This window comes from Mesitornis unicolor, unplaced genomic scaffold (genome assembly GCF_000695765.1).
Source record: "Mesitornis unicolor isolate BGI_N332 unplaced genomic scaffold, ASM69576v1 scaffold20437, whole genome shotgun sequence".
NCBI classification, from domain to species: domain Eukaryota; kingdom Metazoa; phylum Chordata; class Aves; order Mesitornithiformes; family Mesitornithidae; genus Mesitornis; species Mesitornis unicolor.
In genome coordinates this window covers 12,643-30,661 of record NW_010196026.1, presented here as the reverse complement: position 1 = coordinate 30,661, position 18,019 = coordinate 12,643, and the positions used below count along the sequence as shown (strand labels likewise).

General features: G+C 36.6%; 1 protein-coding gene across 1 annotated transcript in view; it reads right to left on the bottom strand.

The window, feature by feature from the left end:
- The window catches only part of EPRS (glutamyl-prolyl-tRNA synthetase), a 39,136-nt gene that overhangs the window by 10,689 nt on the left and 10,428 nt on the right, over nt 1–18,019 (bottom strand). Inside the window, exons 6-22 of the mRNA XM_010188320.1 lie at nt 17,829–17,955; nt 17,104–17,296; nt 16,575–16,746; nt 15,462–15,695; nt 13,905–13,989; nt 13,506–13,565; nt 11,045–11,155; nt 9,398–9,534; nt 8,504–8,711; nt 7,942–8,054; nt 6,620–6,737; nt 6,010–6,375; nt 4,876–5,106; nt 3,959–4,207; nt 2,829–3,059; nt 2,231–2,496; nt 491–542 (exon numbers count right to left, since the gene is read on the bottom strand). Of these exons, the coding sequence (XP_010186622.1) occupies nt 491–542; nt 2,231–2,496; nt 2,829–3,059; nt 3,959–4,207; nt 4,876–5,106; nt 6,010–6,375; nt 6,620–6,737; nt 7,942–8,054; nt 8,504–8,711; nt 9,398–9,534; nt 11,045–11,155; nt 13,506–13,565; nt 13,905–13,989; nt 15,462–15,695; nt 16,575–16,746; nt 17,104–17,296; nt 17,829–17,955 (2,953 nt within the window). The remainder of the gene's footprint in view (nt 1–490; nt 543–2,230; nt 2,497–2,828; nt 3,060–3,958; nt 4,208–4,875; nt 5,107–6,009; nt 6,376–6,619; nt 6,738–7,941; nt 8,055–8,503; nt 8,712–9,397; nt 9,535–11,044; nt 11,156–13,505; nt 13,566–13,904; nt 13,990–15,461; nt 15,696–16,574; nt 16,747–17,103; nt 17,297–17,828; nt 17,956–18,019) is intronic.

Genomic DNA, 18,019 nt, shown 5'->3' with positions numbered 1-18,019 from the left:
CTCACCTAAACTAATTATCTCTGCTCTGGTTGTTGTAAAACTCCAGAGCCAGCAAACTCATTCTGTATCAACACATACTAACTTTTGTTATAAATCATCTTGAGGTGAAATAAAACTCCCAAGCCTGTGAAATTCCTATCACTTCACTGAAGTTTTGCACTCTTAATGAAAGAGGAATGAATGCTTTGTTTTTATATATATACTTGTGTGTGTGTATATATGTATATTTCAGGTGAAATGCTGAAACAGTTGACCCTCAATCCTTTTTACAGCTTCCTAAATTTATTCATTTCTTCAATCTAGGCACTTCTATTTAAGACCATGATAGCAATGTAAGAAATAGAAAAAAGCAAGTACTTTTTTTTTTTTATTTTAAAGACCCAACAAAAAAAAACCCAAACAGAAATACAACATAAGATACAAATTCAAAACAGATCTTGATTTATAAGAGAATGAAGTAATTCTTTAATTCAAACTGAAGTGCACTTACCTGAGAGAACCAGTCTGCAAGATTTTCTTCTTTTTTAGCTTCAAGACCCAGCCTATGTTATTAGAAAAGAATCAGATTTGTGCTGTACAGCATTTAGTAGTGAAATTTATCCTAACCTTTTCTTCTTTTTTTACCTTGGGGGGATGGGGGGTGGATAGAGAAAAGGAGGATGTGGAACAGAATATTTTTATTTTACTTCATAAAGGGCTACAAAGATGATCAAGGGAGTGGAGCATCTCCCTTATGAGGAGTGGCTGAGGGAGCTGGGTCTCTTTAGTTTGCAGAAGAGGAGATTGAGGGGAGACCTCATTCATGTTTATAAATATTTAAAGGGTGAGTGTCACGAGGATGGAGCCAGGCTCTTCTCGGTGACAAACAATGATAGGACAAGGGGTAATGGGCACAAACTGGAACACAGGAGGTTCCACTTAAATTTGAGAAGAAACTTCTTCTCAGTGAGGGTGACAGAGCACTGGAACAGGCTGCCCAGAGAGGTTGTGGAGTCTCCTTCTCTGGAGACATTCAAAACCCGCCTGGACGCCTTCCTGTGCAACCTCATCTAGGTGTTCCTGCTCCGGCAGGGGGATTGGACTAGATGATCTTTTGAGGTCCCTTCCAATCCCTAACGTTCTGTGATTCTGTGATTCTGTGAACTTTTCCATTTTTTTCCCCCAAGAGTTCAGTATGTATTGGCTAGTAGGAATTGGTAGCATTTCCTGACCTCAGCTAGCAAGAGTATAATAAAAAACAGCTCCATTTCTTTTTTACTGTTTGAACCCTTCTAATTCTCACCATGGTTGCATCAATGAACCTCATAATGATGCATTAAAAAACGCAAGCACCACCAATAAGGACCTAGGATTAACTAGACATATGTGTAAGCTGTTTTACTCTTTATTTTAAAAATTTCTTACCTAGCCAGAGACTACAGTTTCAGGAAACATATGCAACTTGAATTCACCACTCATGTGAATATCAGTCACACTGTTAAAGACAGAAAACTGACCCTACCATCAAAATAAAGACAACTAGTAAAACGACAAGATTCTAAAGAAGGCTAAACTCACCAGACTCAAATGACAGTAGACAAAAGTTTTTATATCTCTACAGAGAAGGTTTAAGTGTGAAAAATGCATTTTTCTGGCACTATTTCTATACAAAGTAACCACAACTCTGTCTCTAACATGCATTTTACGTATCTGAAACAGAAAATAAATACTGCTGCATAATACATGCTGCGGAAAGTCTTCTAAACTTTTAGGGTGGGAGCAGCAGCTCATCACTGTAGAGTCCCACCATCAACAACCGCAGTGCTTTGCTCCGAGTTAGGCTGCATATTGCTCATGCTACTCACAGTAAATACATTGGAAACCCTGGTACAATTAAATAAGCATGAGGTTTTTTTCCTCCAGGATTTATACTGAACAAGATACAGCAGCACATTTGCAGAAGCAAATAATGAAGCACAGCAAGTTCTCAATGACAGTAACAGTACCCACAGTAACAAAGTGTCAACACTGCTTTATGCTTTCTACAGGCTAGAATTTTCCTCAGGAGGATGCTGAGACACAACTGACACTAAATAAGGTTTGGGAACTTGGTTTTGGCTTGGTCCTAAATATGAAAATGAACACAGTTATTTTCCTCATGTCCACACTTTCAAGTGAAATGAGGAACCTGTAAAACTCTAAATCTGAATAGAGGTGAACAGCTGAGGTTTCTAGCAGATCACATCTTTACCTGGTTTGTTTCTTAGGGCCTTGACCCTCTCCTGATCCATTTGAGGAGAGCTCATTACCACTCTGTCCTTGCAAAGGTTCTTTTTTGGGGCCATCATGTTGCTTCGGTTGCTTGTTCTGCTTTTCAGACTTGTTCTCTTTCTCTTTCTTCTTCTTGTCTTTGTCGTCAGTGCCACTAGCAGAAACTGGTTTATAGTCAACTCCGGCAACAGACTTATACTGGGCCTTTAACTGGAGAAGTTCCTTAACAGCAGCATCTATCTTTTCCTTGAAGAACAAAAAGATAAAGTTAAATCCATATAGAAGTAACAAGAATAAAATGGCTCTATCAAAAATATAAAATGGATCTATGCATGGCATTGTGGACATCCACACAGTGTTGGGGAAAAAACTGCAAGAGCCAATACTTAACTTAAATGCTCTAACATTTTAAGGATCAATCTGACAAAAATAATTTTAAAAGCACATTTCAGATCTCAGAATTCAAATGCTGTCTATTCTAAATGTACATTTCTAATTACCATAATTGCATTGTATTTAAAATAGATTTTTAGATTTAAACACATATACTATATTTTTGTATTAAAATATGTATTTACCTTTTCTGCTTTTTCTAATTTCAACTTCCTAACTTCGTCTCCTTGAAGGGCTACTTTGCTAAAGAGGGCTTTAGCTTCGGGTGTGTCTGGACCGCTGGGTACTGTGTTGGACATTTGGGGCAAAGCACCTTGAGCTACTGGTGGATGTCCTGGCTTGTAGTCCTGCCCAGTCTTCTCTTTGTAGTCAGCTTTTAGAGAAAGAAGGAGTTTTACTGCTTCATCTATTTCATCCTATATGGAGGACAAATAGCAAGATGAACTGGTGAGAATTAAAGAGAGAAGTGACATGAAGTATTGATTTTCAGACTAACAAAATAAAATTTCCATCTAGCAATAAACAGTGCTTCATAATTAGGGGAGTACTCAAGCAACAGCTCTCCCACAAGCAACAGGAGTAAGTTTGAGAGCTGTCACATTGTGCTAAAATGCTCCCCTAGTCCACCTGGCCAGCTACAACCTGTTAATTATTGCAGCAGAATCTACACTGAAAAAAAACAATAAACTGTTTTAGAAAAGAGTTCTAAAAAAACAAATAAAAACCAAAACAAAACAAAAAACCCACAAAAAACACACACACAAAAAAAACAAAACAAAAAAAAAACCCCAACACAACAAACAAAAAAATCCCCACCAAACACCAAAACCAATTTTGCAAGCTAGAAATATAGGTGGAAAAAAATTGCAGCTGTTGAGAACATACAGATTTGTCTCATGTTCTTTCTGCAACTATCGTTGACTTTGTCAAGTTTTGAAAAGTCCTGCTATCATTGTAGCACACTAGATACCTTTACTTTCATCTGTCCCAAATATGGCAAGAGAAAGTAAAACACATTAAAAACTTCTGCAGGGTTGTCATCTACCATGCTCGTGCCTATTCATCCAGATGTAAGAGCTAAGTTTGACTTTCTACACCAGTCAAATTTAGAATTTTTATCTCAGAGTCTGGAAAGTATCCAGCATCACAGCAGACTTGTGTGGCATTATCAGACCATGCAAGTTTAATACCTAAGCTATGACCCAGACATAAAGGAGTTTAGTACACTATTTGATCATTACTTGGTGAAAGATTTCCCCCCAGTGGCAAAATGTGGTAAGAATTGCAATTGCTTACTCTCTATTTACTATTATACCTTGGAGGCTTTCTCTGCTTTCAGTCTGCGTACCACTTCCCCTTGTTCAGCTACATTATTGTAAAGTGCTTTGCCGTCCACTAAGCTACAGGGTGACAAGTTACTGCAGCATACAGAAGATGGAAGTGTAGTAGAAGGTATACAAGGAGGAGCTGAAGGTGGATTTCCAGGCTTGTACTCTTGACCTGTCTTTTGTTTATATTCTGCTTTTAGACTTAAAAGAATTTTCACAGCCTCATCTATTTGGTCCTGAAACAAGAAAGGAAAAAAAAAGCAGTTGCAGATAACGACAGAAACAAGAGAGATGAAATACAATAGCTAAGATAACATAACCCTTACTAGAATGGCACCAATATAGCTGTTGTAATAAAACTTCTAGAGCTAACTTACAAGTTGTCATTATTGAGTCCTGTGGTAAAACTTGCTAGCTACAATACCTACAAGTTGCATATCAAAGGACCTCATCAGCCAGTACATGTAAGGGCTAATTTCTGTGCCATGAAAGCCTTAACTTCTTAGCAGTCCGTGACTTTACACTAAAGAACAGGAGCACATACTCAGGCTCTGAATAAAGAATGGGTCCCTGGCCACTACCAAATTACTACCAACTATCTTATTGCTATTCCAGCTTTCAACTTCCAGCCCTTTTTTCAAGTTATTGCCTATATCCTACTTAACTCATCTTGTATCACTGAAAAAAAGAATTGCTTATTTTTTATTTTTTTTCCAGGTTCTCCATGTCCTATCACAGAACTCATGAAGTCAACCATATCAATTTAAGAGAATTTGGGAAGGCACTCTGTGGAATTTGAAAGTACTTGCTTGTATTTGTTTCTCAAGTTTTCCAAAACCTGCAATTAGGTTTTAGTCTAAACTGAAAATATTGCTCCATTCAGAAGTATTCACTGCTATTACACCTTTGAAGCTTTCTCCAATTTAAGTTTGCGGACCACTTCGCCTTGTTCAGCTACTTTGTTGTACAGAGATTTGCCGTCTACTGGACATGGGGATGGAAGAGTAGAAACAGGAGAAGACTGAGGATGGACAAAGACCACAGGTGGGCTTCCAGGTTTGTACTCCTGGCCCATTTGTTGTTTATATTCTGCCTTTAGGGATAGAAGGACTTCCACTGCAGCACCTATCTCACCCTGAAAGAGAAAGGAAGGGGCAGAAAAAGGAAGGAAGAAAGACATAGAGACATAAGACTCTTAAGTGCACCTTACATACTTTCATGAAAAGACCTGCAGTTTATGTGCATGTATTCCATTTTCTTAACTATTTAGTAGAGTTTTTGAGAGAAGTTTTCTCTACGAATTTCCTACTTCAATAAAGTAGCTCCTTTTAAGGGATATACAACCCTAGTAGTCCTAAATAAAGTTGTAAAAATAAATTAGTTTAGACCTTCCCATTTATTTAGATTTTATGGTGCCACCAAGCCACCATTGTGAACAGTATTTAACCACCAGGAAAAGTATGTTATTTCACTTTTTTGTGTTACAAAGAATAGAAAGAACACAGCGATCAGTAACTATGCTCAGTTCCAGACAGGAAAATGTCTCAGAAATATCTGTAGTAGTTTGATTTTTACTTTCTTTCTTCATTTCTGCATTTTGTTTGGTTTGGTTTGGTTTTTAAGGTCTAAGTAGCAACAAGTCAATCCTATGAAATGACATAATTTGACCATATCTACTTAAATAAATAAATACATGATGCAGGACATTTTAACCACAAGGACCAGATTAGGACACTTAATCAACTTATTTCTCAGACTGCTGTTCTGAAATGTAGACAGGAATGTTCTGTCTATATTTCAGAACAGCAGTCTGAGAAATACAGGAATTTACTTGCATCTTTATGAATATTAACACAAACTTTGTCATATGTATCTAGCTAAAATAAGTATTGGAAAATGCAAATCTTGACAGGGCAGAGCCCAGTCCAGATGATTATAACTATGAAAACACAGAACCATATGCACCCATTCACTGCCCCAGAGAGAGGACAATGGGCTATGCAAACCCAGACAGAAAAATACTAGTTTAATCAGCCACCTTAGGTGCTTTCTCAGCTTTCAGTTTTCGGACCACTTCTCCTTGCTCTGCTACTTTATCATACAGAGCTTTACTGTACAGGGTACCAGAGGTCTCAATCTTTGAAGACTGTTCAGTGACAGATACTGGAGGATTTCCAGGCTTATAGTCCTGACCCGTCTTCTCTTTGTATTCTGCTTTCAAGGCCAGCAATTGTTTCACAGCTTTATCAATATCTTCCTTTGCTGCCTTTTTGGCTTTCAAGTCACGAACTATATCACCCTGTGCAGACACTCTCTTGTAAATGACCAGGTGACCTTCAGATACAGTACAGGTTGGAGTAGAGTTGTCTGCAAGTGGAGATTTTCCTTTTACAGCTGAATTACCCTTAAAAAAAAAAAAAAGCCAAGCATTCAGCATGATAATCTTGTACAGTAATAGACATACAGTAAGATTTTATGCCCCCTCCCTGGAAGTGTTCAAGGCCAGGTTAGACAGGGCTTTGAGCAACCTGGTTTAACAGGAGGTGTCCCTGCCCATGGCAGGGGGGTTGGACTGGGTGATCTTTAAGGTCCCTTCCAACCCAAACCATTCTGTGATTCCATGGTACTTTTCTAAAATGCAAGTTTACCTCTTTCTTTGCAGTTTCAGCTTTAGTCTTCTCTTTTGATCCAGATGTTGGCATTTCCTTAGTGTGTCCATCAGGGATGTAAATTAAAATGCATGGGGCATCTTTACAGCTGTAAGGACTATAAAAAGATTTATATAAAACACAAGAATAAAGAAAACACAAGACACATATGAAATATTTATTGAAACAAATGCTCTACTCTTTCTACAAGATGCTCTGGCACAACTGCAAGTTTATCTTTGTACGCTACTGTAGTTACCCAAATTTACATAATTTAGGATCTGCACTGATTCCCTATTACATACAAGTTTCCTTTATGCTATAATATTACACTGAAATGCAGTGTCATTCAGATGGTTGGTAGCTTGCTGACGAACTGTTATAATTAAATAGTACATTGTCATGGTTTAACACAGCCAGAAACTAAGCACCACGCAGTCGCTCACTCATTCCCTCAGTGGGGTGGGGGGAGAGAATTGAAGAAAAAAAGATAAGAAAACTTGCGGGTAGAGATAAGAACAACTTAATGACTGAAATAAAATAATATTTATAATACTAATAGTAAATTGTAATGATAATGAAGACAATAAAATAGTAAGAGAGAACAGGACCAAGAGAAACAAGCAATGCAACTGCTCACCACCCACTGACCAACACCCACCCAGTTCCCAAGAAGTCATCACACCCCCCAGCTAACTCCCCCCAGATTATCCATTGAACATGGCATCTAATGGCATGGAATATCTATTTGGTCAGTTTGGGTCAGCTGCCTTGGCTGTGTCTCCTCCAAGCTACTTGTAGAAAAGAAGCTGGGAGGACAGGTGCAGTATGAGAAACAGGAAAAAAAAGCCCATTGTTTAATGTAAACATTGCTTGGCAACAACTAAAATGTCGGTGTGTTATCACATTATTCGCAGCATAAATCCAACACATAGTCTCATACTAGCTGCCATGAAGAAAATTAACTCTATCCCAGTTAAAACCAGCACATATGCGCACACTCTCATTGGGTAAATGCCTGTTTTATTCTGTAACATTGTTCCTCATTTATATACTTAGAATCACAAGGAAACCATGATCTCTTTACTGAATCCAAGTTAGCTTGGCTGCGCCAAATGTGCCATGTGCTTCGATTAGACCATTTGAAAAGGCACACCTAAAAGCCATGCAAGTCGACAGAAATATTTCACAGAAAGGTCACGGTAAAGGGGAAAATATTTGCAGGCAAAATTACTCTTGCCAATGTATGTGTGAAAACATTAAAACACAGCAAGCTAAAGCAATTTTGGGTAGTCTGCTTAGGCCACTCTCAGGTAGCTTACCTCACTGGCTCATAGGGTTGATCACAAATAAAGAATCCTCTCCTCTGAAGTTGTATGATGTCTCCTTTTTTTAACTCCCTAAGGCAAGGATCACCTAGCATCAGTTCTTCTTGCTGTAAGTGTTAAAAGAAATCGGTTCAAATCCACAGAGCAGAATAAATAGTAAGAAATACTATAGAGCTGTAGAAGGATAGTGGTGATTTCCCGATTTTGGAAGTGTTGAAATGTTAGGTAATTCTAGGGACAGCAGAACAAAGTACTTGCAAGAAGATGTCATATCATAAACATGTTATCAAGACAAAAAAATGTCAAACTATTGGTCACAGATATGCAAAAGCCAGGTAATGCCTGAGAAAAAACATAAGTCAAATTTTAATTTTGAAATTATAAGAAGTTAAATGGAAAACATGGAAACTAGATATACCAGCACACGATTCATTTGTTTGACAAATAAAATATTTATATTTAAAAAAGAGTAAACACAAATAGCAATAGCAAAAAAAACCAACCAAACCCCAAACATTAAGTTTTGTGGAATAAAGCATGCAAAAAGATAACTTACCTTGCTATTTTGGTTGATATATTGCTTGAAATCTTCATCTTTTCCTAGAACTGGCTTAGTGATCAGATGTTCATAATTAACACAGACAGTTGGGATGAGTTGTGCATGTGGAGTTTCTGCTAACCAAGTGATCTTAGTCGTTTTTTTGAAGTCCTTATTCTCTAAGTTCAGCTTGGCATCAATGGACACTATTTTTCCACTTGAATTTCTACAGGAAAACAGAAATAGTAAGAGCAAAGCATAAATGATTAGTTCTCATTTGATATTACAGACCACCAATATATTCACAGAAAAACAAGTGTTCAAGAGTTTATTTTTTAACTTCACTTTTGCTGAAGTTCTCCTGTAAATGTTGATTTCTTAAATATCAAGAGATAGTAAAGAACACTGGAAAAAAAAAACACAACATATATGTTTTGTTCTCTATCCCACCTCACCCCATTCTGCCACTGCCTCAACACAACCATTTCAAAGACACTATGATGACATTAACAGTCTCCTTACCCACCTCAACAGTTCTACAACTGACACTGTGACAGGTTTAGTTATTTAGTATGCAAAAGAAGGTACTCATTACAAGATGAAAGTTGTTAAAATTCCAGGTGGGGCTTTTTGTCTGAAAAAGCTGATTCATAGTGGATACAGAAACATGAAGAACACTGGATGAGAGGGACATGCGGTATCAGGGCTGACTGGTGATTTCGGACCTGTAAAATTTGCTCTATGCTAAAATGCAGTTTTGTTCCATATTTAAAGTAGGTATCTATATATAGAATCACAATTATATTGTCCATTAATATTTTACTGTTACAAGCTATTTAGAAAAAAAAAAAAAAAAAATCAACAAAAAGCTGAAAAGCAGAAATTAATTTCATTTCCCCATAAACAGGTTACCTGTTTAATTTGGTGATGATGATATTGCCCCAATTTATGAACGTAACCACCTCTCCCTCTGTCAGGGTCTCTGCATCTGCACCCTCAATCAGGACTCTGGAGCTATACCACACAGGCTTCAACCCAACATCAGCATTCTGTGAATAATGATTTTCATTTCAAAGGAGAGACTGTTATTATATAAGCTGACTAAACTTGTCAAAACACTGCCTTATTTATGATAGAAGACAGACAATAATAGTAATGCAAAGCTATAGTATTCTTCTACAATAGTCTCAGGTTTCTAGCTCACAAGCATCACATTTATCAAACACTAGCTCCAACACAACCAACAACATACCCCGTTTCCTTAAGATCCATACATTTTTAAGATCTTACAGGTGAAAACTAAGTAAGTTTTTCTAAAGTTTCCATTTTGCTATGCAAATTCTCCTAAAAAACCCAAACCTCTCATTTTTGCTTTTTTAATATAGTTAATATGGAAACTAATACATAACTTCTCTCAGCATAGATTTTTAAAGAGAGAAATTGGAAATATATCACTTGTAATACTAAAAATACACTTTAAAACATCTCAACAATGGAGATAAGCTTTTTTTTTTTTAAAGAAAAAGGCAGACAGCTAGGAGTTCAGACTTTTTCAACTTATCAGGAGTTTGAAATTTGTTTCTTCTGGTCAATACTGCAGTATTTTTAATATCAGTGTTTTAATACGCTGGCTTGCATCTGACTAAACTTCTGAATTTTTGACTCCTAATGAGTCACAATTCTCACTTGCATCTGCTCAAAATCTGTTTCCGTTTTTGTCTGCCATGGGGAAAGGCAAACTAGGTGTCCACCTCCCTGATACAAGAAATGGCTACAGGAACATTCAGAGCAACAAAATAAGAACAAATAAATGAAGCAAAACCTCAACAATATTCACTTGTTTCTCAGTATTAGTGTGGTATCTAAGAGATGTTTTCAGTGAAGCTTACGCACAATTTGAGATGCCATGCTCAAAGGAAAGCACCTTTCCTAATTGTAGTGCCAAAAAAACCCCTGTATTAGTAACACATTCCCTTTCTTAAGGGATATTATTTTGTTTACTGGATACTAAGAGTATCAGTTTAGCAAGTTCTTAACTTTTGATTATTCTTTGCTCACCAAATTTAAAAGTCCTATTAAAAAAATCCAGAGATTGGTAGAATTAACAGGTTAATATATCACTTCTCTACAAAAAATTTCATTTTACAAACTATTTAAAGAAATCTCCTGTATTCCAGACTCTTACAGACAAGCAGTGTCTACTGTATTATACTCATAAAACTTGAATAAACTGTGAAATTTAGTATCAAAAAATAATTTAAAGTCTGAGCATCACCCCACACATGTAACATCTCATCTCCCAGAGGCCTTTCAATGCACGGTCTATATGCACTCTACATATTTACAAAAGCAATTTCCTATATACTCTTATTAGAACAAACATGTTCAGTAGATGCCCAGTTTTGACAATTCTATGAAAAAAAAAGTACACCTTGGTTTTATCTCATGCTGTCTGAGCAAGTTAAAAGCAGGACTCTTGCTTGCTGACTGCTCCAAACCAAGGTACTTCTAACCTTACTGATCTACAATACAATAATATTAAGAGAGTAAAGTGAGAACCTTTGGATGTTTAGCCACTTCTTTCATCTCCTCTTGAGCTTCAGGAATATTAACTGGGACCACTGCATCTTTCAGTAAAGCAGTGTACCGAGGTGCTACTGGGTCTATAACCTACAGAGAACAAATGAGGTGGATCATAAATATATGACATTAACAGAGAAATAAGATGTTCTAAAAGACAACCATTAAAAAGGAGTATTAACTGGTATTCTTTATGTTACTGCATTTTTTAATGTTTGCTTTAATATTACTTTAATGCAAAACTATAGAAGAGAAATGTGAGAAAACAGTGGTAATACTTCAGAATTTCCCAACTTCACTGAAATACTTTGAGTGAAAACTATGAATTGGGTACTACTGGCACCAGAAGTAACCAAGATTATGAGCTAATGCCTCATAGGGAAGACGGCAAAATGTACTTTGATACAGTTTTACTATGCACGTAAGCTATTATATCTGGACCACTTTCTCTCTATGTAGATGAATTTAAAGCAGTAATTTATCAGTGCACAAGACTCAATCTCATACTTATTTTGCAGGTCAGTGCTCCAGCAGAATCAGGGACAGACTTGGCTATAGAGGAAGCACCCCTTAAGTCTGCAATTTTAATACAGACACATTAGATACTATAATAAGGCAACACCATAACACTGACTTCATCAGGATTTCTACATCATGAGTTTGGCAAGAAAAGGATATCACTAAAATACCTTCCTGTGTTTTTATTGCCCATTTTCAAACTCAAATGATGTTGTTTTTCTCAGCATTTTTTGTATCTGAAATACTGGTTTGTCAAACTGTTCAGAGGCACTTAAAAACATAATTCACATAAAACAGTTATCTAGGTCCAAAAGGACTATCAGATATCTACCAGTTTAACTGGAAATTAAAAAAAGGAAAACACTTACTTTTATTAATATAAAGTTACTTTTTTATCCTTAGATTTTTCCTGCTCAAGTGAAAAAATACACAGCAATTTTAGAAAAAAATATTTAGCAACTAATTTCTTGACATTAGCAAGTAAGGTGATATGATGCTATACTTTCAAGAAGTCACAAATTTTTAAGTTCATAGTCACTGAAGTCAGACTCCTAAGTGTTAGATACAAATTTTTAAAAAATATTTGCATATGTATCTTAAAATATAGGTTTATTATGTGATTTAATATAATAATTTTGATAACTAAATTACTGATTTTACAATGCTATTACTGGACTCTTTATTTTAGTCATTAAAACTTATAATCCTTCCTCAGATGACAGGTGTTACAAAGTCAGTAGCATAATTACAGGCTAACATATAAAGTAAGAGCTCTCAAACTGATTAAATCTTTGAGCTCAAAACTACCTGCATGCAACCAATTGTTTTTGCTTATATTGCAGATTGCAAACTACTGCACAGATACATGTAAGCAAAATTGGCTAATAAATACAGTGCTGTCCAAGGAGTTGAGTCAGAGGCCTAAGAAACTCAGTTTAAAAATCAATTAAAAAAAAATGAGTCCTGACAGTTCATTGCGAATTCTTCCCCCAGATCCAATTCTCAGTTATAAATATATTTATGCAGCAACAAAAAGTACCAATTTATAAGCCTTTGTGTATGTAACAGATCAAATGCAAAATATATGAAGAAATACAAGACACATGCCAGACAAGCAGAAACTACTTAAATGAAAAATCTGGGTAGTATCTAAGCAAAACCAAGCAAGAATCCCAGTGCAAAATAACAGGTGTTTCCACAATCACACAAAATATGCAATCAGCATTATAACAATTCGCCTTATTATAGTGTCCAAGCATCCGCTGCCAGAAAGCAACTAACCATGTCAAGATGCAATATTCCTTATTTGACATTCAGTCAGAAACATCAGCAGTGCTGATCTACATAGGCAGTATACCCAGAGCATTAGTCCTTTTGCCAGAGAAAGGAAATGTGGCCAAAGTGCAACAAATTGAGTAAGATTTGTGTTTATGTTAACAAATAAGCCAAACCAGATATGGGCAGCCTTTAAAAACTAGGAATAATGCATTTTCAGTGGGTTTGTAGAGCTCCTGTTATATAAGCAAATGTGACTGTGCTATGAAGCTGCAAAATGATAGCTTATGCTATGTATGCTTACAGCGCTGTAAGCTATACGCTAAGGTAAAAAGCATTAAGTAATACCTTCTTACAGATAGCTCGCAGCTTGAAAGCAGAAAAATGAAATGCAGTTTTCATATCAGATTTTACAGCAAATATCATTATCTTTCCCCGTACTAAGTTAGGCAAGTAAGTATAGGAAAATCAATGAGTGCTAGATCAGGTTAGAAAGGGAGGGACATTCCATTTTCCTGAAAGTGTGCCAAATGATGCAAGATACTGCAACTGCTACTTGTGATAAGCTCTCCAATGAACGCTGGATTCTGTACATATCCCAGAAAGAAGATATCAGGACTAGCATCAAATTTAAGCAAGCACATACCTTTTTGTTAAAGGACCAAATTTTATCCCACTCCATATTCACAACAGATCGAGAGGAGCCCTAGAAAAAACAACACATTAATATAAATATTCTAGCTATTAGACCCATTTAAAACAAAGTCCTTAAAAGACTACAAACTCTCTACTGTTTGCATACATCAAAACAGTTTAGAAAGGCATCTTGTGCTTGCAAAATACACATTTTTTAAAATAAGAAACTTGCTACACTATTTTGCCAGAACCTGCTCATAGTTGTTAATATTGTTGAAGCAGTACACATAAAAGCAGCAAGCCTTTGAAAGAAGAAACCTCCCAGTGACAAGTACTTTAACTGAAACTTCACAAAAACTTGTCCTTACCAAGTGAGATTCAAAGAATCAGAAGAGAAGAAAACACCCACCTGAGCAGCAATAAACTGTTTTAACCCTTCAACTGTCATGCCTCTTCTTAGGACACCACGCACAGTGGGAAATCTTGGGTCATCCCTAGTAGAAAAACATGTTTCATCAGTATTGCACGCTAAGTTCTACCTATTAATCAGGCTGATCAAAAACTTTAGTAATACTGTCACACAAAAGGCTCAGACGCATCATATTTCTCTTGCATGAATCAAGACCTAGATGAGAAGACCCAACCGAAAAGATTGAGCTCTTATCTATACAAAATGTGTGGTGGACTTTCTTCTACTTCACCCCAGGGAGGGAAGTCATCTCTTGATGAAGTGGCTCTTCTCCTGTATCTATTCAATCTTAGGGATCTCAGAAACTGGCAAGGCAAAAGTTACATCCCTATCACATTACTCCATTTTCAATGGCACCTAAATAACAGACCCTGAAACAACAGGGCTGGCTCAATTCTTTCTTTCTTAAGAGAAAGCAGAAAGAGAAGAGTGACGATGACAATGATATCTCTCAAGACATAAGTGATAGAATTCTATGATTTTGTTCTCTTATACAAGAAATAAAAAAGTCTAATCTTAAATGTAAAATATGTGTTGGTGGGAATACAAATCAAACCTTGCTAGGGACATAACAGAGAACCTTAGGGAGGGAGAGGTCATCAAAAGACCAGCTACATTTCTAGGAAAAAAACAAACAAACAAAAAACCCACAAGAATTTTGGGTCTGACAGAGTGGCTCCATGCATAAGATAAGAATCTAGGCTCGCAACACAACTAAAACCTAAAACCAACAACAACAAAAAAAAGCACACTTGGCACAGCTAAGCAAGACAACCAGGCAGCCTAGGAACTTGTGTAAAATGATGCTCCCATAGGCTGAGCACAAAATCACCTAAAACCAGCCCAGGCAAAACACTACTTAGCATTATCCATGGGTTTCTTCAGACTCCTGTACTATGAGGAGAGTACTCCAGATGGTGTGCTCTCACTGCTAGCCCATTGTGGGAATGAACAAAGGAGGAGGCTCTCTAGACTCCAAACTACCTGCAGAAGTGTAAACCCATGGCTCAACCCTTTCTGGGAAAATACTTAAGCTACTAGACCACCAAGCAACATCTGCAAAAATCCAGTTAACATGGAAAAAAAGAACAGAAAGAAGCAGAGGAGGGCAGGAGGGAGGGAAGTAGGACAGATTTGACTAAATGGATAGAGCCAGAAGTTCTTCAGTTCAGGCCTTCTTTGAGCACTGCTCAGGAATGTAGCTGATGACTCGGAGTGGAAAATGTGTAAGTAGCACCCGCAGCAAAAGCCAGAGTCCAAAAATAAGCAACCTCATGTTTATTACACGTTATGAATATGTATGTACACAGTTACTTTAGAGTAGTAAACAGACACACTGTACATGAAGAAGCCATTGTAATTAATCTATGTTCTTAAATATTGCTTAAATATTCATTCATGCTGCTTTGATGTCTAAACACCGTCCAAAACAGAGAATGCATGCATCAGTCACGAGTATCATAAGGAACAATGCTGAACTACAACCATGTAACATACCATCCATCCACAAGCCCTTCGTTGACAAACCATGTAAGCTTTCTCTTAGAGAGCACAGTGTTGTTGAGGTTTAGTCGGCTATACTCCCATATATACGGTTTCCTTATGCCCAGTGCCTCAATGATCCAGTAGAACTGCTCATCTCTGTCATGGTATTCAGTTGTCCTCAATGCATGTGTGACTCCTTCAATACTGTCAACAATGGGGCAGGCAAAGTCATATGTGGGATAAACCCTAAAAATAAAGACCTTCAGTTAGCAGGGCAGAAGAACAAAACACTTTCCTTACATGTAAACGTTTAAACTAAGTACAGAGGGCAATGCATTTTTAAAACAAAGAAAGCCTTCAAGAAATTAATTGATCATAGTCTTAATATTTGAGAATAAGAATAAAATTCTACATTGCTATTGTTCTTTTCAAACACCTAAAATGCTGACTTTTTTCCTTAAATATAAAAAAGGATCATTAGTTGACTGACTAATGTGCAAAGTTCTCATGTTTAAAAACAAAGCCCTACCTGAAGACGTAGTTTTACTATTATACACACATTAAATCAATGTTTCCAAAAAAATGAGTTGTATAGCTGGAAACAGAGGTTTCAAATAAGGACTGAACCATAGCTTTGAACAATTGGGTAGGCTTACTTCAATGCACAATGTAGTAATTCTTCATTCTGCACAAAGACAGCAGTTGCTGTGAAAAATGGAAGCAGCCACTCAGGTAAGAAGATCAAGGACGTTTATTTTGCAGCAATATAAAAATGCAGCAATGTAAAATTGCCATCGATCTGTTTAAGCTCCAAGAGCTAAAGCAAACAGCTTTGTTGTCCAAGACACAGTCATTAAGTCTTAATTAAATGTTTTGCCTCAAAGTTCTTCACTAACATACAATGTATTGATGCACCAAAACTGAAATAGTATTCACTGCCGACCATGGTGGCCAACTCACAGCTGTTAAAAGTAATTTGGAGAAGTTTCAGAAAGACAGCAGACACATTACATATTCTGACTGAAAAATGCTAGCAGGTTCCAAGTATTAAAAGTCTACTAAGGAATGGTAAATGCCTTGAAAAGAGCAAAAATCACAGGCCACACCAGGAGAAAGTGGACATACTTGTAGGTACTTCCAGTACGTGGGTGAGGCTGATTTTTACAGCGATAAAGAGTTGGATCCCTCATGCATCCATTGTTACTACTCATATCTATTTTTGCTCGTAGACAACAAGTTTGTCCATATTCTGTTCCCTTTTTCATTTCTTCCCACATTTGTAGATTCTTGTTAACACCTAAAAACAATTAAAAATCATTTTGTAAGGTATTATGAAGTGGATACAGAACTGTGTTTTATTACTGCAGTAACAAAAAGCAACATCACCCCCCTCTTTAGACACTGGAATTCATTTTCACACATTTTACATTTTGAATTTTTAAAAACTGGTAATGAATGGTGATGCATTCATACATACTCAAGTTTACTGTAACTGTCTACATGTACACTTATTCCAGCACTAAACACTTGCAAGTTCCTATAAGGACCTTAGAGAGATGCAATTATTCACCCCATCTTTGTGAATAAAAATCAAGTTTTGATGCCAAATTACAAAAAAGATAAGAAAGCAAGACAAAAGCTTAAAATATCTTACAGTTATTTCTGTGTTTAGATTCCACTCTTTGCTCACGCTCCGCTTTCATTTGTTCTGCAGGAGTATCATCCACATACGCCTTCCCTTCTTGAATAAGCTTCTCAGCATATTTCATTATTGTTTCAAAGTGATCTGAGGTATACGTAAACTGATCTGGTTTGATGTGCAGCATTGCAACATCTTCAAGAATAACCTGCAAAGCATTAAAACACAGACTGTAGTATTCAGGAAAGCTAGTTTTCTTAAACTTCTATCCTCTTCATGCCAGATGTGGTGTCATTGTCCAGGAAAGATAAGCCATAAGAATAATATGACATGTATGAAAGAAAAGAGGCAAGCACTTATCATTAATTCACAGCCTATAATTGTACAAGATCAACTTAGATAACTTCCAGAAAGAGGCAGGACAAGAAAAGAAGATTAATGCCAAAACAAATTACTTGTTACAGACCAAGCAGTATATATACAACGAAAACAGTGTATTGCAAGAGCTGCATATCTAAATACTGTAAACATTGGAGAAAGGGAAGGAATAAGCTACCAGTAAAAGGGCTTTTAAGCTTTTTAAGGTAAAGATGATGGAAATTTCTTCCAAGCGTAAGACTTAAGTGTAATAGATACTATAAAAATCTAGTGCAAACAAAACCTTGCAAGAGCAGATCTGCATGTCATTTACCTTTGAATTAGCTATACAGTGAACAGATCTCCCTGCTCTCTTATCATACCTTTTCAAAGTCTTCTTTCTCTTTTTCTGGATTTGTGTCATCAAATCTCATAATAAGTTTTCCTTTAAAGTTAACTTGGTAGTGCTGATTTAGCAGGGCAGCTTTGGCATGACCAATATGCAGATATCTAAAAAGGAAATGAAAAATAAATATATACACCAGTACTACTTCAGCTAGACTTTTTGTGTGTG